Source organism: Cadophora gregata, assembly GCF_030347475.1.
Source record: "Cadophora gregata isolate MNR1 chromosome Unknown scaffold_13, whole genome shotgun sequence".
In the NCBI taxonomy this organism is placed as follows: domain Eukaryota; kingdom Fungi; phylum Ascomycota; class Leotiomycetes; order Helotiales; family Ploettnerulaceae; genus Cadophora; species Cadophora gregata.
In genome coordinates this window covers 1,009,928-1,031,803 of record NW_026695936.1, presented here as the reverse complement: position 1 = coordinate 1,031,803, position 21,876 = coordinate 1,009,928, and the positions used below count along the sequence as shown (strand labels likewise).

General features: G+C 48.1%; 9 protein-coding genes across 9 annotated transcripts; 3 read left to right on the top strand and 6 right to left on the bottom strand.

Annotated features, from left to right (window-relative positions):
• Positions 1 to 1,302: 1,302 nt before the first annotated feature.
• Positions 1,303 to 2,500, bottom strand: MAG1 (3-methyladenine DNA glycosylase; the record flags this gene model as incomplete). Its single annotated transcript, XM_058497137.1, has 3 exons — positions 1,303 to 1,366; positions 1,414 to 1,889; positions 1,937 to 2,500. 3 exons carry the CDS (start codon positions 2,498 to 2,500, stop codon positions 1,303 to 1,305), a joined length of 1,104 nt encoding a protein of 367 aa, XP_058353080.1.
• A 1,027-nt stretch (positions 2,501 to 3,527) lies between these two features.
• ONS95_003807 (uncharacterized protein) lies at positions 3,528 to 3,984 on the bottom strand (the record flags this gene model as incomplete). The annotated part of the gene is made up of 2 exons (XM_058497136.1): positions 3,528 to 3,623; positions 3,879 to 3,984. Coding segments are annotated over 2 exons (202 nt in total), but the record flags the coding sequence as incomplete, so codon positions are not given.
• Positions 3,985 to 6,794: 2,810 nt separating this feature from the next.
• On the bottom strand, positions 6,795 to 7,825 carry QCR7 (Cytochrome b-c1 complex subunit 7). Its single transcript, XM_058497135.1, has 4 exons — positions 7,631 to 7,825; positions 7,415 to 7,523; positions 7,299 to 7,352; positions 6,795 to 7,240 (listed from the first exon to the last, which is right to left on the bottom strand). Exons 1-4 carry the CDS (start codon positions 7,744 to 7,746, stop codon positions 7,148 to 7,150), a joined length of 372 nt encoding a protein of 123 aa, XP_058353078.1. The 5' UTR covers positions 7,747 to 7,825; the 3' UTR covers positions 6,795 to 7,147.
• Positions 7,826 to 8,774: 949 nt separating this feature from the next.
• On the top strand, positions 8,775 to 10,037 carry ONS95_003805 (uncharacterized protein; the record flags this gene model as incomplete). Its single annotated transcript, XM_058497134.1, has 2 exons — positions 8,775 to 9,243; positions 9,295 to 10,037. 2 exons carry the CDS (start codon positions 8,775 to 8,777, stop codon positions 10,035 to 10,037), a joined length of 1,212 nt encoding a protein of 403 aa, XP_058353077.1.
• A 593-nt stretch (positions 10,038 to 10,630) lies between these two features.
• On the bottom strand, positions 10,631 to 11,063 carry ONS95_003804 (uncharacterized protein; the record flags this gene model as incomplete). The annotated part of the gene is made up of 2 exons (XM_058497133.1): positions 10,631 to 10,936; positions 11,034 to 11,063. 2 exons carry the CDS (start codon positions 11,061 to 11,063, stop codon positions 10,631 to 10,633), a joined length of 336 nt encoding a protein of 111 aa, XP_058353076.1.
• A 437-nt stretch (positions 11,064 to 11,500) lies between these two features.
• Positions 11,501 to 13,433, top strand: ONS95_003803 (uncharacterized protein; the record flags this gene model as incomplete). The annotated part of the gene is made up of 3 exons (XM_058497132.1): positions 11,501 to 11,868; positions 11,938 to 12,088; positions 12,144 to 13,433. The coding sequence occupies 3 exons, from the start codon at positions 11,501 to 11,503 to the stop codon at positions 13,431 to 13,433; spliced, it is 1,809 nt and encodes a 602-aa protein (XP_058353075.1).
• Positions 13,434 to 15,240: 1,807 nt separating this feature from the next.
• ONS95_003802 (uncharacterized protein) lies at positions 15,241 to 15,964 on the bottom strand (the record flags this gene model as incomplete). Its single annotated transcript, XM_058497131.1, has 3 exons — positions 15,241 to 15,298; positions 15,354 to 15,443; positions 15,495 to 15,964. The coding sequence occupies 3 exons, from the start codon at positions 15,962 to 15,964 to the stop codon at positions 15,241 to 15,243; spliced, it is 618 nt and encodes a 205-aa protein (XP_058353074.1).
• Positions 15,965 to 18,013: 2,049 nt separating this feature from the next.
• Positions 18,014 to 18,996, bottom strand: RHO1 (GTP-binding protein Rho1; the record flags this gene model as incomplete). The annotated part of the gene is made up of 6 exons (XM_058497130.1): positions 18,014 to 18,163; positions 18,254 to 18,388; positions 18,461 to 18,658; positions 18,784 to 18,811; positions 18,861 to 18,885; positions 18,954 to 18,996. The coding sequence occupies 6 exons, from the start codon at positions 18,994 to 18,996 to the stop codon at positions 18,014 to 18,016; spliced, it is 579 nt and encodes a 192-aa protein (XP_058353073.1).
• A 1,650-nt stretch (positions 18,997 to 20,646) lies between these two features.
• Positions 20,647 to 21,830, top strand: ONS95_003800 (uncharacterized protein; the record flags this gene model as incomplete). Its single annotated transcript, XM_058497129.1, has 2 exons — positions 20,647 to 21,087; positions 21,165 to 21,830. The coding sequence occupies 2 exons, from the start codon at positions 20,647 to 20,649 to the stop codon at positions 21,828 to 21,830; spliced, it is 1,107 nt and encodes a 368-aa protein (XP_058353072.1).
• Positions 21,831 to 21,876: the final 46 nt, after the last annotated feature.

Here is a 21,876-nt window from a genome sequence, read left to right as displayed (position 1 = left end):
AATGGAATTCAACAGGGCGCTGATGATCTGATGATTTGATGATCCAGGTTACGTAGATGTTAGGGAAAGAGCCACTCGAGGGCCTTTCTCTGTATATCGCCACAGCTTCAGCGTACCTTTAACAATCAAGCTTGATACACCCAACACTCTGTCTCCCAACAGTAGATCAATATCTGGCCGACATGTCGACGTTCGAATCTGAATTGTGGCACCAGGTACGAAATCAAGATGCCAGTAAACGCGCTGTACATTACGATGAAGAGATCCGGAGTCAGGATTCCTGGATGAAGTGTCGACGCGGTAGAGCAGATGTCCTGGACCCATTGCCAGCCAGTAGACAGCTGCGTACCGTTTCCTTGATGTGTTTTCTTGTTCTGCTTCATACTCTCCTGCGTCTCAACTGGTAGCCAGTAGTATATACACCCCTTTTTGTCTCTCTCAATTCAGTACTGGGTCTACCGGTCACTTCTCCCGGTAAGTCCAGAACTATACTTGTGAACTCTTCCTGCAGTTCGCTTTTGAGCCTATTCAAGATTCGGGTGATAGCATTCTCGTTTTGCGAGACTCCAGCAACAAAAGCTAGAAAGACAGCTAGGATTAGTCCAGAAGGACAGGGCGGAGAAAGCAACGCTGTTCATCGTGATAGACACAGATAGCCGCGCCAGAGTAATGTAGCGGAGGCAAACATGGGAGCGAGAGAACCTACACTGTTATATATAGCTGCTCCTCAGAAATTATTCTAATGGAAAGGTCAGCTTTGTGGCAGCCTGGGGAAGTCGCGACCAGAGTTGGTGACATGTATGTTTCCTATTGGCGCTATCAAGAGCGACAATTCGTATAGAAACTCAAGAGGCGTTGTTATCTAGGCGGTTGAATCAGCTCTTGCCCTCACTAGAGGACTCAGACTACGCAGCCTCGTGTAAAAGGCATGCGCAAAGTGCAGGAACAAAAGTGTGCAAAGCTTTGCCGAAACTGCTCCACCATTCTGGACGCTCATTTGTACTAAGTTATAGAGCTGGAACTGAAATCGAGCTGCAGTATGTTCGAAAATTCATTGTGCGGTGATAATAGCGAAGTCTTACTCCACAGTCATTTGATCAGCACAGGAAATGAATTGCTTTTTCGTCAGAAATATTGAGCATTTTGAAATAAGATTTTTGAAATTCTACAAAGCCCAGAAGGCTGCGGGCATGAAATTCGCGAGTAATACATGTCGCCTTTATTTCAACGTACATTTTAGCACTGGGCAGACTTTCTAACACGATTCGTATTGTCGAGACAGGAAGTTCGGCCTTTGGGGCCTTAGCTGCCCAAAGAACTGATATCAACATCTTCCACTCTCCACGAGTAATACATGAGTAGACTCCTACAAATCTGGGTTAGCGTTGTTCCTCTTCTCCACAAAAAACTTACCTATATGGTCTGAACTTCTCGGCCATTTCTTCCATTTCCTTCTCCCCCATATACTTCCATTTACCAGCCTTGCTAGCCTTCAACTTGCTAACATTCCTCCCCGCCAACACAGCCATACCTCGTTGGACACCTAGATCGCCTGTCGAGAAAACATCCATTCGCTTGAGACCGAAGCAGGCAAACATCTCAACACTCCACTTTCCCAGTCCACGAACTTTGATCAACTCCTCTAGAACTTCTTCGTACGAGGCTGTGAAGAGCATAGCGGTAGTGAGCTCGCCTTTATGAAACTTTTCTGCTAGACCAAGAACATACTCGGCTTTTCGTTGGGAGAGGCCAGCCGTTCTGAGTATTTCTATCTTGCTAGAGCAAACTTGGGAAGGAGTGGGAAACTTGTGAAGAGCAACGTCTGGCTCGTTGGTGTTGAAAAGTGCAACAAATTTAGCTTTTATGCTTTTCGCTGCAGCCCCAGAGACCTACGTCGAGTGAGAATGCATTCCCGAAGGCTAATATCAAATCTTACCTGCTGGGAGATAATTCCACTGGTTAAGCTCATAAACGGATCGATTTCCTCAGCTAGACCTTCAGGAGAAAACATGTGACATGGATGCTTTTCAATCACCAGCTTCAACTTCGGCTCGACTTTAATTAGGTGCGCGACGCCTTCGTCAAGAATATTCTCGCTTGTCGTCTTGACCTTGGACGTTTTGGATGGAGATACCTGATCAACAGGCTTATTGGCAAGAACTCGGTGGGTTTCAGGCGTGACAAGCGTTGCGTTGGTGCCGTTCGGAAACGCAAGACGATTGATGGGCGGTGGTGCCATATCTCTTGAAGTCACGGGTGCAGCTAATAATCCTATTGCTGACGGGGTTGGAGTCATAGGAGGTGGAACAGGCAGTGTTGCTCGCTTTCTCTTTGGAGTTGATGGGCCCGAAGTCTGATCATCTGAAGATGGCACTGCCTCTGCTCCAGTATTCTTCCGTTTCCTTGAGGTATTAACCTTCTTCGACGGCTTTTCAGGAACAGAACTCTCCTTGACCTGAAGAGAAGCTGCACTGAGTCGCGCTGACCTTCTGGACGACATTCCGAATGCTCTTTTCGAATGAAGAGACGTCGATACAAAATTCCGTGGTGCGTTCGGGAGGGGTTGTAGCCTAACGGCTGCTGCAAGCAAGAACGCCGTTGTGCTGTAATCCGTTATTTAATGGTGCTGATGAAAGCTAGTCTGTGACAGGCTCGCACACAAATTACAATTTATGAGCTCGATATCCTTTGATGAGATTGAAGCTGAACAATAAGGAGCTTGAATTTCGGAGCAAGAATGAGGTCCCAAGAGACCGTCTTACCCAGGCAGCTCCCGTTCGCTTATCCAAATAGAGTTAGACACTTGAAGCTGCCCCTGAAGCGAATCCAAGCTTGGGAGTGCACTACTAACGGCAGGTGTGGCCGTTGATATTTGGCAAGTCCACCCAATCGTTGGATATCTCGCGGACAGTTGATTCAAATTTGTGAAATATAATAAGGACATTCAAATAGGGCTATGGGGTGATGGTTTGCCAGAAATTGGCAGATTACCGTCCACACGCAAAGGTACGCTCTCCGACAGCGAGAGCGAGGGTCAAGCTAACCTGACTTCATCAACCATCCACCACTAATGTCACCAACCACTCACAACTTGGACAGGGCGATGGCATTAATCCTCAATGTCAACTTTCAACATGCTGGCCGAGGAAGTCAGCAGTGTAGCTGTCGGCGACCATGGTTGACAGCAGTGCAGTAAGTTAAGACAAGCATTCAACACCATTCGTATTAGATAAGCTGTCTGCTCATTGTAGTAGGATTCGCTACCTTGCGGGAAGCACCATGGGACTGTATTTTTCCAAAGGGAATCGAACATCGCGCTACTCACTGGGTTTGAAGCCATGTTGAGCTGCTTTGCTGTCATGACAGCAACTGATGTGTTACACTAGGATTTGAAAGCAGTGTAGAACATAAGAGAAAAGATGCAGCACATGGGAACCTTGGAGGGAATGCATTGTGACTGGATTGCAAATTGACGAACAGGATTGTATGGAAAAGGCAGACAAAGAATTCCGTCACGTATGCTAGAACTAGACTCTGGAAAAGGCAAGAAAGAATGTAAGATGGGATACGGGGATATCGCCACAACCAGGAGTTGTAATATTGACCCACAGGCATGAACTTGGCTGCATACATCTATAAATATATCAGGGCTTTTCCGAAAATGCTCCAGTTTTTATTGCTCTTCTTGTGTACTTGCAAGAATTGGGAACGTTCAAATAGAGCTGCAAAAGAAAGGTTGCAGGTATAAAAGACTAAATTTGAGCATCTCGATGTGACGGGACGAAATGGGTGGAGAATTTGAAATTATTGCCAGGGGTAGATGAAGGCTAAAGCGCGAGACGAGAATTGCAACAAAATAGAGAATACCAACCACTTACCGATAGAGGAATGAAGTACGAAGCAAAGATACCTTCAAGAAACCAACGGTCGGACCAAAAGCTGGGGTGGAAGATAAGATTTTCAGGAAACGTGGAAAAAATCCATCTGATCTTTGATTTTTACACGTGATTTTAGCTAACCCCTTTCCGAACGTAAATGAGACGGAAGCTGGTCAATCGTAGAGATTCCCCAGGAAACACGATGAGACCAGATCTTCAAAGGAGACACAAGTTCTGGATACGAAAGCACTCACTGAGTAACACAACAACAGCGGAAAATGTTTGCGCTTCAAAGCTGCCAACAGACTAAGGGTCCAGTCTTGGTACAAAACATTATCTCGCCCACCTACAAAGCTCGCTAACCCCAACGGCGTGGGTCTTGGCTCCTCTCAAAGCGTGGCCGGCCAGTCCCTGCGTACTGTCTACTCGCGACTTCTTCACTACTCAACCACCCTTCGTCTCTCTCTTCCTCCCTTTCCGCCATTCGCCCACGACCCAGCTCCAGCTTGCACCAGCTCGCACATCTCCTCGACCACTATTTACAGCGGCGTATCCTGCTTTTCGGGTCGAATTGATTGCATACCTTCATTCGGTAGTGCTGCGACCCACGGGGGTTTAGTCGTCATGCTTCTCCCTAAAGGCGGCGTTACGTGGAAGTCTGCGAAGGCTCAACTACCTCCCACAAGAGCGATATGGGTTTTTCTCACACGAACGCGGTTTCTCTTATGTGTCGCGCTGGCGGGGATTTGTTTGTTGCTATGGAGAGGAGTGAGGACATCGGCATCGGAAATGCAAAGGTCAGAGCTCCTTTTCATTACTCCCGCGCTGCTAAGCTATGGGAAATGCTCACGATGGTTCATTACTGATTCGAATGTCGCAGGTTCTACTGTTGGGGGCCCTCGAAACCTCCAATGCAGATGACAGCGAACGAAGCTGTCGATTGGAACGCGCATTTACAAACACCCGTCATATTTAACCACCACGAACCTTTAGTGATAAACGAATCGACCATCAAACATGTTGACCTCAATCCCATCAAGTCCACCCACAAGGCGGCAGCGAACGAAGAACGAGTATTAATCTTGACTCCCCTGCGAGATGCTGCGAGCTATCTCCCTAAATATTTCGATCTCCTATCCGAACTGTCGTATCCCCATCACTTGATAGATCTTGGATTCCTGGTTGGCGACTCTAAGGACGATACTCTTGCGGTCTTGAGCGCTGAATTGGCACGGATACAGAAAACGTCAGATACATTGAGTGATCCGTTCAACAGCGTTTTAATTGTCGAAAAAGACTTTGGTATCGTCACTGCCCAGACCGTCGAGGAAAGACATGGATATGCAGCTCAAGGACCCCGAAGGAAAAACATGGCCAGAGCTCGAAACTACCTTCTGAGCGCAGCATTGAAGCCTACCCACTCCTGGGTTTATTGGCGAGATGTAGACATTGTGGACAGCCCCAAAAAGATCATCGAAGACTTCACTGCCCACAACAGGGATATTCTTGTGCCGAGTATGTGTACTGTTGTCGTGTTGGATGGCTCCGTTAACATGAGTAGATGTATGGTTTCACCGTTACCGAGATGGCAAGGATATCGAGGGACGCTGTAAGTTAAGGTTTGAATCACGCGCAGGAAAGCTGCTAATACCCCGCAGTCGACTATAACTCTTGGATCGAATCAGACAAGGCTCTCAAACTGGCCTCATCACTGGACAAGGACACCATTATTGTTGAAGGTAAGGGTTGATATTACACGATTTTCGGAACATTGCTTTGTCTGACAGTTTTTAGGTTACAAGGAGTTCGATACTGGCCGTACATACATGGCCAAAATGGGAGACTGGCGTTTGAACAAGGACGAGGAACTCAAGCTTGATGGCATTGGAGGAGTCAATATTGTTGTCAAGGCGGATGTTCACAGATCAGGTATGAAGCATCTCGGAATAGCTAGCATCACGCACTGACCCCTTTGTAGGCATTAATTTCCCAGCCTACGCATTCGAGAACCAAGCAGAAACAGAGGGATTCGCAAAGATGGCGAAAAGAGCAGGCTACGAGGTCATCGGCCTACCTAACTACGTGGTATGGCATATAGATACCGATGAGAAGCCAGGCAACGCGTAATGAAAAATGGACATTCATTCATCTCGTTATACGAAGCACAGAGAGATCAGTTTATATCAGATCCTCTCGACCATGTTTTCACGCATATATGGAACGGAGTTCGATGAGAAGAGGGAGCAAGCAAGCACGAAAGCCCGATTTTGGAATCGCCATATCGAAGCGATGTCGACAGTAAAAGGAGAGTAAGGGTGGGTGGAATGGAAAACAAGCCCAGACCGCTTCCGCCCTGGAGTGAATTCTTGTACCGATATTTGCCCCTCTGCCGTGGGATTTCCATATCACGTTGCCCTTTTTTTTTCCTTCTTATTTTTCAAGGGAAGGGAAGGAGTTATATTTTGTCGTCTGTATGGGCTTTTGAGAACATGAGATCGGGTCCTGTCCACATGAAAGACTTGCTGCCTGTGGGATGGAATGATCTGGTCTGGTATGGGCGGCGTGCAGGAAGGCGTGCCTGCAGCTCACAAGGCTGATGCTGCGGCGTGGGATGAAGTTCCCGCGGCACAAATGTAATACGGCAGAACTGTAATAGATTGATTTGATTTTTGATTTGATGCTTGTATTTTGTCTCTTTGCACATGAGAGGTGTGCTGGCTTTGGTGGTTCATGGATCGATCGGTCGATCAATTGAAGCTGCGAGGATGATATGGTGAGATGAAATAGGGACGAGCAGTTGTCGCTGAGAAGGCACTTTTGTATGGATATGGATATATGGGATTGGGTATTAATATAAGAAACCAGGTGGCTCTGCATGGAATGGAGACAATTTTCAGATGAATATCTTGACTTTGAATTTCGCTTTTATTTGAGCCTGGACATCAGCTTGACTGTTCTCGAATCCGCTTATCTTGTTTGATAGGTGAGTATTGGACGTACAATGGACCTGGTGAAAGATCCTGATTCTAGAAATCCTTGGTAGAATTTTGCTTTGGAAAGGTATTGATTATAAGGCCTGTCCGTAATGTACGGAAACATTCTGCAGAGTAGAGTACCAGAACAGTCACAACGCAGGAAACTCGGTTCATAATGCTTCTTGAATTGTTGACCACTGATATACAGGCGCTCGCGTTCCACTTCGTCCCTCTAAACCACCATTCCAATCATTGTACACATCCGCCCTTCCCTTTAACCATGCAGTTCGTCCTCTATCTCCGCTTAATCGACAAATTCTCCAGATCCGCGCGCTCCTGTGCCTCAGCCTCGATTTCCCTGATGATGGGGGACAGGTATGCAATGTCCTAGATCACAAGTATGAGTATAAATAGCTGATATGCAGGGGTGCCATGACATGCGTACCTCTTCGGGCTTGGTGTGTTGCGCCTTGGGGAGAAGATGGTGAGCGAGCGAAGCCTGGCAGAGTCAGTATAGTGCTCTGTCCGTGGTACAATCGCTTGCCCGCGTATCTAACGCACCTGGAACGCTCTTCGGAGGCGGAAAACACGGTCGTAGGCCTCCTTTTGCGGAAGACGCTTGAGGGCAAGAAGCACAGCCTCGGATTCCTCGGGGATCAAATCATCGGCTCTGTAGACACAGCATATCAGCACCTCCTCCAATTCCAAATCCATACAGCTCCTCCATCAATTGAGTCTGTCCGGTTGAGAGCGGGCGTGGCTTGTGGGTGTGCGTACCTCAAGCCGAGCTTCCTGTAGCCGGCGGCGTTGCAGTACCAATTGGACAGCGGCATCATCATCTTCTTTAGCCATGGCCGCTTCACAATGTAGGTTGCGAGAGAGGGTTGAGACATGGTGGCGGGGTGAGGTCGTTAGGTCGATGTCGTGTATTGGGTGAAGCTGGATATCGACTGTCGTTTGAGCCTCGAGAGCTTCCGCATACTTTTCGATTGCCTAGTGTAAGCCGATTTGAGAGTACTTGATTGGCCGAAGTGTTGACTGGGGGCCTTCCTCTCATGTGACTCAGATCAGATGATATCTTGGTCCGTGCACTTTGCGAATGAACGCCGAAGCTTGACCGCTGCAGGTGGACAACAGCAGCAGCAGCCAACGAGGACCCCTGATTGTTACCCCCCACTCTGTCTCGCTGCTCTCACACCTGCATCACTGCAGCCAGAGCCGGTTCCAAGATCACAGCAGAGCAGAGCAGAGCAGAGCAGAGCAACCAAGCTTGCTTTCCCGCACACACGGCATCGCATTTCCTTTCCTGCACTGCACTACCTACAATTAGATAGCGAGCTCAGTACTTCCCATCTTCCCAAACCATCGTGGAGACCCTCGACTGAACCTCATCCTCTTCATTGGTTTCCCCATTCTCCAACTGCCTCCCACTATCAACATTCTCCCTCTCATAAGCGAAATCTCACCCAAGCCCGTTGCTAAAGGGAGCTACTTCCCATACCCACTTCGATTATCACCACCGCCGCCGCCGCCCGAACTCGGTCTCTGTGCCTGCAAAACTCACACCATCCCTCCACTTTCGCCCTCTCCTCTTCAACCTCATCAACAAGTACTCAGGGTCAGTCGTCAATGGCCTTGGACAATCGCTAGCAGTGTCACTGGCGTGCTGCGTGGGATCTTCCCCGCACACCGGGACACGAGATTGGAAACTCCCCAACGCGAAAGGAAGAGGCAAATCCTACAATCCCGACAAGTCAACAGAGGCTTGTGCCTCTCTGCTTGCTTCGCCAGAAGGGAAGCTACCCCCTGCTGGCTTCCTACGGTAGCTGGATTTAGCTGGCTGGCTGGCTAGGTACTTGTCAAGCAAGCAAACCTTGCTATCTATCTTCCCGCCCTCCTTTCCGCGCAAGAAGAACATACAATGTCGCATGAACGCAGCACGCCATCATCTCCCGGATCAGAGGGCTTTGGTACAGTTCCTCCACCGCTGCCGCCATCGGCCAGTCAAACTTTTGCGAGGACGTCCTCGAGCTTTCAAAGAGAGAATGGCACCACACCTTTCGAGCAATGGGCTATGGGAAGGTCTGATGATAGTTTCAGAGCGTTGGCTGGGGCTACTGGGGGCTTCACATCAGGGATAGTGACTTGTCCGTTGGACGTGATTAAGACGAAATTACAAGCACAAGGAGGCTTCAGGCCGCAGACGAATGGAGGCCCTTCACATGTTGTTTACCGAGGCTTGATAGGGACTGGCAAAGTAATCTGGAGAGAAGAGGGGCTGAAAGGGATGTATCGAGGTTTGGGACCAATAATACTGGGGTATTTACCGACTTGGGCTGTTTACTTTACGGTTTATGGAAGATCAAAACTTTTCTTCGCCAATTACGTTGGTATGAAATGCGGCTCTTCCATCTAAGATCATATATACTGACATTCCCCAGACAATACCTACGGCGTCAACTTTTGTTCTTCCCTTGTCGCTGGAGCGTGCTCCACAATGGTTACAAACCCAATATGGGTGATAAAGACTCGATTGATGTCGCAAGTGAGCAGAAAGGCTACGTCGAATGAAGCTCGGCCGCCGTGGCATTACAGGTCCACTTTTGATGCAGCCAGGAAGATGTACCGAACCGAAGGGATTCTGTCATTCTACTCCGGGCTAACTCCTGCGCTGCTCGGGTTGACGCATGTTGCCGTTCAATTTCCGGCATATGAATATCTGAAGACCAAGTTCACTGGACAGGGGATGGGCAAGTCCGTAGAAGGTGATGATAGCGCTCACTGGCTTGGGATATTTTCAGCAAGTGTGCTCAGCAAAGTCATGGCAAGCTCGGCCACTTATCCGCACGAGGTCATCCGGACGAGGTTACAAACTCAACAAAGAACCATGCCTTCTTCAACATCTGAATATGTCGCATTTCGAGGTGGGCTTGAAGGGTCTGAATCTCACGGACCAACCGCGGTCGTTTCAAAAGTCCAGGCGGGTCGCCGATACAAAGGTCTTGTCATGACCTTCAAAACGATATTAAGAGAAGAAGGCTGGCGAGCTTTCTACGCTGGGATGGGGACCAACATGATGCGAGCGGTTCCGGCTGCAACTACCACTATGCTCACATATGAGTTCGTAATGAAGAACTTGAATCACGCCAGAGCCGAAGGGATACAAAAGTCGAGTGCATGGTGAAGATAATTATGGGACAAACAAGGAGTACGGGGATTGAACGATATCTAATAGATCTCTCCCAGACGGCTACTTGGCCGACTACATCTCGAACTTGCAGCGGGGCATTGGGTTCTTATTGCATTTTTTGGATCCTCCTTTCAGAAGTTGGCGTTATGTTGTACCGGGACTCGCTTTGCTCTGGGAACGGGCAAATGCACACATATCCTTTTTGAGTCCGGCATATTTGGGATGGGATGGATGTTTATGTTTGCCTTTGGGAGAATATACAGATGGATACCTTTTGTGGACGATACCTGATCACCGTCACCTGGCTAAGGGAGGTGTTGTAGCTATATTACTTAGGAGATGAGCTAGTCATTTATGGTTTCCAAACTCATTCATACTCTTTAACGCTCCTGTTTGTACGGATTGGCTTGATGTGATGAATGTCAATGCAGCATACCCTATACTGTTAAAAGACAATATATACACTCCTAATGGTCACTTAAGTCCAAGAACTCCATGCAATGCAATCCCAAACCCAAGCCAAACAAAATACTCAGAACCCTCGTCCTCTGCCATGCCATCATTCTTTCTACCCGCTCATCCAACCATCAGCCACCCCTCTTCCTGTCCCTGACTTTCCTCTCCTCCAAGGTCTCCTCCACAGCATTACTCGGCTCATTCCCTACCCTTCTATCTCCCTTCAGCGTTCCCACCAACTCCCCCACTACCGTCTTCCCATCCCCCGGCGCATCCAATTTCCCATGCCTCCGCAGAGTCTCGTTATGCCAGTTGATCTGGCCGCCGTCTGCTTCTCTGTGGCGCTGAGCGTTGCGCTTTGCGGCTTGGATGGATGTACGTGTGTAGACGAAGAGCAGGGTCGCCATAGTGAAGGCGGCGAGGGGCATTGTTAGGCTCTATGAATATTATTAGTACGTGTCATAATACTTAGATTTATATATATGGGAGAGGGAGGAAGGTAGATAGGTCAGAACATGGTGGAGGGGGAGCTACCTTGCCATTGATGTTCCATTTGGAAGACATGGTGATTGTATTCCCTTCGAATGTTTACTGTAAGAAAGGTATGGACTCCAATTCTGATTTCACATATCTTATAGCACGTCAGAAGAATAAGTGTAGCCCCAGGAAAGTCAATTGAAGTGAGGGGAGCGAAGGAGCTTAAAGCTCTGGACTTCCTTCAATGATATCGCAAGGTCATGCGATTGCAGGGATGATCCATGCCACATTTCACCACACGACATCATCAAGTGCGCTGAGGATGGGATCTTCAACTTTTTTTGATGCAACTCAACCCTTTTCTTTCAAACTGAACACGACGTCCGAGCCACGACTTGAATAAATCTACAACGCTATCGCAGATTAATAACAGATACGAATTCGAAATTGCAGCCATAATGCGGGATTGAATCTGACTACGACTCTGGAATCGAATTGGGTTAGCGATTCGCCCCAGTGTTGAGATGAAAGGCTTCAACCTCACGAGCCTGGCAAAGGGGGGCCATGGGAGTAGCTATAATGGACTGAGTGTTTGGACATGTAAGAGATGTCTCTCGCAGACTCAAATCAACAGTACAAGGGCTGGAAGGCAGTTTCAGAATCAGTTCAGAGGATATGCGAAGAGCGGTCCTAAGCCAGGCAGTGGAAGTAGGAACGGAAACGACAATGGATACAGCGGCCGGCCGCGGAGGAAAGTGCAAGTGTTGACTGCTGCTGCGATCAGTGGTGTTGGTGCTTCGACGCTGGCTTTTGGAGATGATGTGAAGCATGCCTTTGGGGCGGTGGAGAGGAGTGGGAGGGTGGCTAGTACGTTGGCGGTGTGTATCAATGAGTGAGTAATTCTGGCTTCGATTATGATCATGAAGAGAGAAAGCATGGGATTAGACTAACATGCGACTAGTTACCGCGTTACGCTGAATCAGAACGAGAAGATGGAGGACGAGCAGGAGAAGAATATCAGTCTGAAGGCTTGTCACCAGCGGTGTGCGGATCGGACGTTGAAAGTGCTGGAGAAGAATGGCAGTATATTTATCAAACTGGGACAGCATCTGGTGAGTTTCGGTTCATTTCTTGGACGAGAAACGAAGTGGACTGACAATTTGGTAGAGCGCAATGAACTATTTGCTTCCTCTCGAATGGACGACTACTTTCATACCCCTGCAAGACAAATGTCCTGTCTCTTCATTCGAATCGATAGAAGCCATGTTTGAGAACGACACAGGCGAGAAACTGTCGGACTACTTCTCGGAGTTTGATCATGAACCAATAGGTGCTGCATCCTTAGCTCAAGTACATCTCGCAACAGTCAAAGAAACAGGTCAGAAAGTCGCGGTTAAAGTCCAACATCCAGCGCTTGCCGAATGGGCAAATCTCGATTTGGCACTCACCAGATTTACATTTTCGACGCTGAAGAAGTGGTTTCCTGAGTACGACCTGGAATGGCTATCGTCAGAAATGGAGATCTCCTTACCACAAGAATTAGACTTCCATCTCGAGGGCCAAAACGCTATGCGGACAAAGGAGTATTTCTCCCATAAGCCTGAACTACCGCTCGTGATCCCAGAAGTCCTTTGGGGCAAGAAGCGCATCCTAGTAATGGAGAACGTTTCAGGTCACCGTCCAGATGATCTCGAGTTTCTGGACGCCAACGGCATCGATCGAGACGAGGTGTCCGCAGCCCTAGCACGCATCTTCAACGAAATGATCTTCGGCACCGATGCACCACTCCACTGTGATCCCCACGGTGGTAATATTGCAATCCGTAAAAACTCTTCCCGACGCGGTCCTTGCAACTTCGACGTCGTCCTGTACGATCACGGCCTCTATCGCGACATACCTCAAGACCTACGACGCTCATACGCAAAGCTCTGGCTAGCAGTCATCGATGCTGATGAGCCTCGCATGCGGAAGTACTCGAAGGAGGTAGCGGGTATCAACGACGAGCAATTCCCACTCTTCGCTTCCGCCATCACAGGCAGAGATTACAGAGTCCTAACGCAAGACGTCTCCATGGCAAGATCAGCTGAGGAGAAGAAGAGTATCAATGATGCTCTCGGCGAAGGCATGTTACAGCAATTGGTCCAACTTCTCGGCCAAGTCCCACGCATTATCCTACTTATTCTCAAGACAAACGATTTGACGCGGAGTCTGGATGAGAATCTACAGACTAGACAGGGACCTGTGAGGACGTTTCTTATTCTAGCGAGATATTGTTCGAGGACTGTATTTGAGGAGCAGGTCGAGCAATTGAAGGAGAGGGGGAGCTTACTGTGGCCGAGGAATCTGTTGGGCTTGCTGAGAGCTTGGGCGGGATATTTCAGAGTAGAGATGAAACTGGAGGTTTTCGAGGCGTGGTTGGCTGTTAAGCGGGGTTGGGGTGTTATTGCTGGGTCGTAGAGAGGAGAAGGTGGTTATGTATATGAGCCTGGGAAAGTGAGAGGGTGAGGATGTAGACACTGGATTCTTGGGAATGGGTTTACTTAGATGGCGTGATACCTGAATAGATAGACGCATAGAGCCATATACGGTACCAGTAACAGAAACACATTTCGAGAGATAATGCCTTGCTAATTACTTACCGTGATTTCATTGTGTCACCTTTGAATTCCTGGGACTGAGCCTACAGAGAGTTTATCCAAATATTTTTGGAAGAGCAGATTGGAAGAAGCAGTAAAAAGAGATATTTTTTGATGAACACCCAAACGATTGGCTTTAGAAAGCCAATCAAATTATCCTGTCCACGATTTTTCATTCACAAGCCGAGCCTGTATTGAGGTAGAGCTTCCCACCATCAGTGTCAGCACCAGCCCATCTAAAATCGAAAGTGAAACCCTCTTCCATCCACCATTCATTCTACGACCTCACTTGGATTCAACAAGCCCAACCGAGCCGAAATCTCACAAAGCTCAACCTCCATCATCTAACAGAATAAGAAGATTCCCACCATCAATCAAGTGGCTGGCTTGCTGGCTGCGAAGTCGTTTGACGAGGTTGTGAAGACGTAGTAGGTTTCCCAGGATTTATTCTGGGGAATTTTGGAACTTCGAAGAGGTATGAGCGGTTGTTAACATTGATTCGTCGGTATTCTCAGGTGATTGTACCTTTTTTGCTCCTTTTTAGAGAATATGGATAGTCTTATTTTCCTGTTTGTGATAATTTTGATGCTGTCGGCGTAGACAGTGAGGAAGTGTTGTAAGTGTTCATATTTTTAGTGTTTATCTTTTGCCGACGTGTTTATTTATGGCGCAGGAAAATAAGCGAGGTGATTGTTCTCTCGAGAGCTTAATAGAGAGAAAGTCATAGAGAGAAAGTCGTGCGCTGCTGATTACGTTTCTACCACTGCGAAAAAGTGATCAAGCATTGAGCAAGGTCAGTACATGGTGTAGTTCAGCTGAGATGTTGTTGAAGTGAGATCGAGAAGACGAGTGAAGAGGCATTGCTGCTATGAGGGTTCTTCATCTTTTGTATTGAAAGACTGTGAACATGACATAACGTCCGCTGGCATATAAATTTAGAGAGATTCTAAGTGTAAGTCCTTGATTACGAGCATTGTGCTGTTGTATTTTCCATCCGAATTGTCCGCCGAATACAAGTAACGAAATCGAGGATGAAAGGTAAGAAATGGAACATTTCACTCGTCCTTCGGATGAGAATATGAGACTTTTCAAACACAAGATCTAGGATCAATAGGGTGATTGAGTCCAATTGATGGCTCAAAATCGAATTCATATGCTGGGGAGGTTAGGAGGGAAGGAGCTAATAACAGTACATACAATGCACTACCGCATCAGTGCATCTAATTCTCGAACGTACATGTTCAATTCAAAGCCGTGTCGCAGATTACACAATCATTCAACGATCTACATGTCACGAATCAAACAGTACTAGGAGACTCAGAGAACCTTCCATTGAGTACGTCTACTAACAGTAACATTGCATTTTCCGTCCGATTTCGAAAGAGGGAAATGAGGACTGAAGGAAGCCGTAACCATCGATAAAGCAAGCCATGGTATCGAAGCGATTACGCACTGCTGAAAGAACAATGTTTCCCTTTCTCAGAAAAGCGTCAATATGCTAGAAGCTCCAGGTGTAAAGTGCAAGCTGGTCCAATCCAGATTCTTCCAACTGTGTTTCTCAGCCTAGAGAATCACGGCAACTCAGACATCTCTCAAAGTCATGGAAGTATGCTGCTCACTTGCATGTCTTAGTTCATCTCGTGATCAACATCAAAATCGCGAGTCTTCAATGGCTCAAGGGGTGGACTGTGCTACTTTCAGCTCTTGTGCTAAGAAAGGAAAGACAATATCTGAAACTTACAACTGAGCGTGGCTTGATGGGCTGTTCTCAAACTTGACCTTCTTGCTTTGTTGATGATTCGATTCCATCATCATCTGGTTGTTACGTATACTTGAAACTTGTCAGTTCTGTTAGGTCAAATCCAGCTAAGAATAGACTCACCCTTCTTCAGCAGTACCATGCGAAGCACCGCTTCCGCTCGCATCACCGAAGCAACTAGCAGCGTTTATATCCGCCCAAGATTTGCTCACATCATCACTGTCATCCTCCATTTTGACCTCAACCTCCTTCTCCTTCTCAATAGCTTTCTCCCTCGCCCGATCCTTCTTCTTTTTCAGGCCCAAAGAGGGACCCTTCTCAAACCCCCACGTCAATCCGTTCTCGCCGTATCCTCTGGAAGCCATGCGGGCACAGCCAACGCCAACAGTGGAACCGGCATGACGGCCCAGGCTGGCAGAATCTTTGCAGAAGCAGCGGGTGGTGTTCGTGACGTGTTGGTGGGTCTTGCTGAACTTGGGGCACGGTGCATTGTCGAGTTGACGGCGAGTGTGTTCGATGTGAGATGCGCAGACGTCGAGGTGAACGCGGACGGCGCGGCAGTTTGAGTAGGATGTGGTAGTTTGGAGACACATGTTGGTTGATGATCAGAGCTGCCAGTGGTGTGTTGTGACGATTTTAGGGGTTTCTGGTACTGCGAGATGGTGAAATTGTGGGAGGGCGTGTAGTGATCGATCATAGATTGAGGAAAGTCATTGATCAAAGTTCGAGGTGAATGAGGCGAATCAGACCCGAGTTCACCTTTTTCCAGGAAATACGACAAGCGCAGAGACAGGTTCAGTTTCTGATCGGGCAAACGGGATTGCATGAAGTCAGAAGCAAAGGCGTTCATACCATTTCAATGGTACCGACACCCACCGCTCCTTGAATGTCGATTAGAGATCGGTGACTGTCAAAACCAACAAGGCAGGTTCAAAACTTCATTAAGCTTGCGAACTCCCTTGAGTCTTAATCTAGGCAATATACTTCTCCACCAAGTCGTAGTTGGCACCTCAGATGATGGATTTTACCACTAGTCAATATCGCAACTACAGCTTGCACCTCAAAATACAGAAAACCCAGCGTTCGAGATCACCAAGATTAAAGTCCTTTATTCATGGACAGCGAGGGCCAGAACGCTGCTATACTGCTATTATCCAGAAGAAAAAAGATTAAGCTTCATCAGAAATCAAGATAGCTGTAGATTCGAGATGTAACAGAGCATATTGCCACCCCCAGCTAAGCGACTGGAGACAATATTTACCATTTTGACAGTGGCGGGCAGCCAGGTTTGACTCAAAAGCTTAGGCTGAGAATCTGCAAGGTGAGATCTCATATATTAGGCTCCTTGGGACTGCGTGATAGCAGGAAGTACAGCTCTGAAGCACCTTGCACCTGAAAGAGATGCCCGCTGGAAGTTGGGCAAGCCAGAGAGATGTGGATAACAGCCTCGCCAGGGACAAAACACGATTCCCATACCCTGTATTAGTTACATAGTAGGAAATTGACTTTGAGACTTCTTAGATGTACGACTGCCTCAAGAGGCCCACATCCATTAGGCGAATTGGAGTCTGCAACGAAAACCTTCAAAGTCATCTGATTCAAAGTGGAAAATGTGTTCGCAAAGCTGAAAGGACATTCAAGCCGGATACCTCTGATGCAATTTCTTGCTATCAACAAAGACCTGACAGACTTATTTGCAAAAGTCACTGGTACAAGATTCTTCGGAAGCAGCCAGAAACGTAGATGACTTGCTAAACCCTCCGTGCGTGGATCAACAAGTGTAGGCAGAACCATATGGATCACAAAGCAAACTCTGGAGGCTTACGAACGCAAAAGTTGATAGAACTTGCACTTCGGGTCTAGTGGATGTGTGTCTGATCAGGCATCCGCCGCCCAGACGAGCAATATATCGATCAACACAAGGACATTGCTCGTAAATATAGCCGAGAGACTAACACTCTAACAGTGTTGAGAATTAGAGCGGTTGCTCTATTTTCATATCTGGGCAGTGTGGTCTTTCGGATGTTCACTTGGGACATTGTGTACAATAACATGGACATCAGAGTCCTTGTAGCTTGGTATTCAAATATCAACACGCTCAAATCACGCAGAAGAACAGGGTCTCAAAAAGCATCTCTGATGGACTACGCCTATTGCTATTACACCGTACAAAAATGCGCATCCAGTCTCCCAGCCTGCCCTTATGACGACGAACCAAAGAAGAGACGCAGCAGCAGGACCACAGCCTTACGTTTCAGAGCCCCACTCTGAACGTAAAGAGAGAAAGGAGAAGAGCACACACAAAGATCTTGCAAGAAACGCATTCCGAGAGACAGAGAAGAAATAGCGCAGCATAGCGAAGAAAAAAGCCCCCATGCCAAGATGTATCCGAACCAAGAGACCTAGAGGCTTTCGAGGACGTGTTGTTGTTGGATGCGTATGATGAGGGTTTGATGAATTGAGTCTGCGCGGTTTATGAGGTATTCCACGAGTATCAAAAAATGATAGATCAAATGCCTGTCGGAAGAGGAGCATTGAACAGTCTTCAGCACGTTGCCACATCCTGAAGCATCCGTATCACCCGAGGAGTCGTACAGTGAAATCCGATCGCATTAGAGAAAGAGAGGTCGATATTGGTAGCTTTACAGGACAATGCACTTCTTCTCCTTCTTCTTCTTGGTCAAGAGTGCGGCACGGGTAGCGTGCTCGAAAACCTCCCGGACACCCTCATTGGTCTTTGCTGAACACTCAAGGTACTTATAGGCTTGAATCTTCTTGCGGGTCTCCTCACCCTGTATCACTGTCAGCATTGTTCCAGATATCCCCAGATCTTGCACTGTCTTTGTGGTCCAAGCTCAGGTCGGATCTGATGTTTATCTTACCTGCTCGGGGGTAACAGGCTTTTGGCTTGTCTTGTGGAGTTCTTCGATGGTCTTCTGGTCGTAACGGAGATCCTTCTTGCATCCAACGAGAATGATTGGGAGTTCTCTGCAGAAATGTACGACTTCGGAAATCCACTATTCCAGGAGCACGTGTCAGCAGGTTCTTATCTCCTTGTCGGGATTTCCCATATTTAGGGGTAACAGTACCTTCTCCTGAACGTTATCGAGGGAGTCGGGGGAGTCGACGGCGAAGCAGATGAGGATGACATGCGAATCTGGGTATGAAAGAGGTCGGAGACGGTCGTAATCTTCCTGTCCAGCCGTATCCCATAGAGCTAGCTCAACGTGCTTTCCATCAACCTCGACATCGGCAACGTAGTTCTCGAAGACGGTTGGGACATAGACCTATATTCCATCCTTATCAGCTCCGCATTCCGCATATGTAATGTCGCTATCGCCATCGGAGTTGTTGATGAGGCCGCGCATAAGGCAGGTTTCGGATAATGTTAGAAGGTCGATTCAAGGCTCACCTCTGGAAATGTACCCTTGGAGAAGACGCTGTGCCCAAGTCAGTTTCTGAGCGCCGAAATCGGGCAGCATAACTTACATCAGGAGACAAGTTTTGCCACAGGCTTTCAAGATTGTCAGAATCAAATCAAACCAAACCAGAGTTAGTAGGATTGGGGAACAGGTTACTTACCTCCGTCACCAACAATGACAAGCTTTCTGCGAATCTCCGCCATTTTGTGAGTGGGTGTTGTGGTAGTGGAGGATCGTTCGAGGCCTGCTGTATGTGTTGGTAGGGGAAGGTAGAATGAGTGGCAGTGGTAGATGAAGTAGAAGTCGTTAGTTGTTGGGAGTTGGAGTTGAAGTTGAAGACGAGGCAATGAGCAGCAGGGTGCGCTAGCGCGGGAAGTTGAGACCTGAGGTTGCGCTGGAGCGAACTGCGGTGGTGGTGCAGTACAGCGGCGCTATTGCTGAATGTCACCAGCCAGCGGTGGACAATGGGCATGGGTATGGGCATGGGCAGTCACGTCGGCGGGGTTCGGATTGCGACGGACAGCTTCTTCACTTATTTTGAAAGTCAAGAGACCAGTCAAAAGGTGCCTATTCCCGGTTCAAAGAAAAGGTGATTCTGCGACCAGCTTTTCTACTTTACTCAAGTTGTATCTGCAGTGTCTGCTTGCTTGTTTGTTTGTTGTTGTTGTTGTTGTTGTTGTTGTTGTTGTTGCTTGTCCAGGTACTACACTCAAGGTTGGCTGCAGTATCTGAGAGTGGTATTAAAGAGGAATAGCCCATAGTACCCCAGTTATGCATTTGATACTCCGTCATTCGCTGCATCCTGCTCTGAAGCTCTAGGTAAGACCTTGTGAATCATCGAAGCCGTTTCGGACATTCACACAGTATCAATGCCTAGTTCATCCGTGTGATGATGTACTTCGTACTCACGTTCGCATTGTTCCCAGTTGACGCTCTATGCCGTTGTTCTTGTTCTCACATGCTTCTCTGCTTTCAAGCCTCCCTATCCGAAGCATGCCTAGGAGCCCAGAAGCAGCCACTATCAAATCCAGCCCAAGTACTGTAGTAGTCCCTCGCCCCTCGCCCGTCGGCCCTGCAAGAACAAGAACGAGACCACCAGAAGCGCACCGCATACCCTTCGTACCAGAATCTGCCGACTACTGCAGTCTGCACCAAGAGCTTCCGCTTCCGAGCCACCAACGGTACGAGCCCCAGAGTCCTTGTACAGCTGAGGACCGCCAGACTTTACATGACTCTAGAGTCTAGACTGCATGGGGATACCACCAATCGACTCCGTGCCGAGTTGACGCAGCATCGTGAGGCGCAGCCTTGGCACGATGAAGACAACGCAAGTCCCATAAATTACTTGGTTGATATCGAGCCAACGGTATCTGAAGAGCGCTGTTGGGTTCACCATGAGTAGGCAGGACTCGTTCCCCAAGTTCCCCATGTCCCCAAGACCATATGCAGGACTCCATGCAACTATTGCACGATATGAAGCTTTATGTCAACTGCCAGGCCTCGGGACAAGTATCCTACCACCTAAATACCTACCTAGCTAGTCTTGAAGGCTTCCTCGGATGTCCAACTCCCACACAAGATTCCTATGTCGCAACTCAGCCCTACCACAATGTTTGCGAACTTAATCCTTCAGCTTCGTAGCACGATCCTCCTGAACTCTCGTAAAACCAGCAAATCCAAACATCTAGCCTATTTACCCCTGAATATGTAGTATCACGTGCCAGATATCCGGATCAACTCTGCTCCCTAGCGCGCCAAGTCCAAATATCAAGCTCTCGATTGATCAAAAAGTTACCCGGTACCACTACACCAGGAACGACAATTGACAGTGCTCTCTCACCCTCTCTGCAACCATGCAGAAGGTATTCCGGCGCACCATACTAGCAGAGAAGCAAGTGGCTCGACGAGCGACGAAGCGAACGCAGAAAAAGCTGAGGGACAAGTGGAGCAACCAGCGAGACCAGAACAATTACCACCGCAAGGATGAGATCAAGACCATAAAGGATGCGAGGCTCGCACGGAGAGAGGATTATGAACTGGGTCCTCTGGCGCCAAGGAGAGATGTGGGAACGAATAAGGATACGTATGGAACTGTGAGCTTGACGCGAATGCATGGTCGGCCTCTGCACGGAAAGGAGAGATCAGACATTTTGGACTTCTGGGGAGGCAAGTTCTTGAATATTCAGGTCGGGGACAGAGTTGTCATTTTGGAGGGACGGGATAAGGGGAAGATCGGAAAGATAAAGGATATCAATACCAAATCTGCAGATTGTACGATTGAGGGATTGAATATGGTTCGTTCACTGTTTCCACCATGAATATTCCAGAAGTCGGCACCTGATTGGACATGTATTGACTATATTGAAAATAGATGGATATCCACCTCCCGGCCTACGCACTCAGCGCCGAAGATCCAGACCAACGCCCCCTCCGCTCCATTGAGCAACCCATCTCCCTTAAATCGGTCCGTCTCGTCACCCCTCTCAAAGACGCTGAAACGGGCGTCGTCCGCGACGTAATTGTCAAAGAGGTCACCCGCAGCAACATCTGGTTCAACAAACGCGGGGGCTGTACATGGACGCGCAAAATCCCTGGCCTCAACATCGCCATTCCTTGGAACAAAACCAAGCCTAAGACCTATGATGACTATGCGGGTGATACGATGCGTCTGGATGTGGAGAGAAAGACGTTCGTGCCGAGTCTTTTGACACCGCCGATGCCAAATACTGTTATCGATGAGTTGAGGAATCGGTACTCGATTTTTAGGACGAGGCATGAGCCAGAATATATCGAGAAGAAGCAGAGGGAGGAGGAGGAGAAGCAGGAGAGGAAGAAATCCGTGAAGAAGATGCGAACGCCTCTGAATGAAGCCAATCGCAAGGCGAGGAAGGAGAGAAAGAAGTTGGGTAAGGGCAAACTTACGCCCGAAATGCTGGAGAAGATTGGGCAAGTGATTGCTAGCAAGAGAAACTTGACCTTAGAGGCCGTAGGTGTGTCCAAGGAGACGACTGAGGCGACCGAGTCAATCACAGCGTGATAGATATATGTATGATATGTAGAAGACTGTACAGCATCTTGGGCAT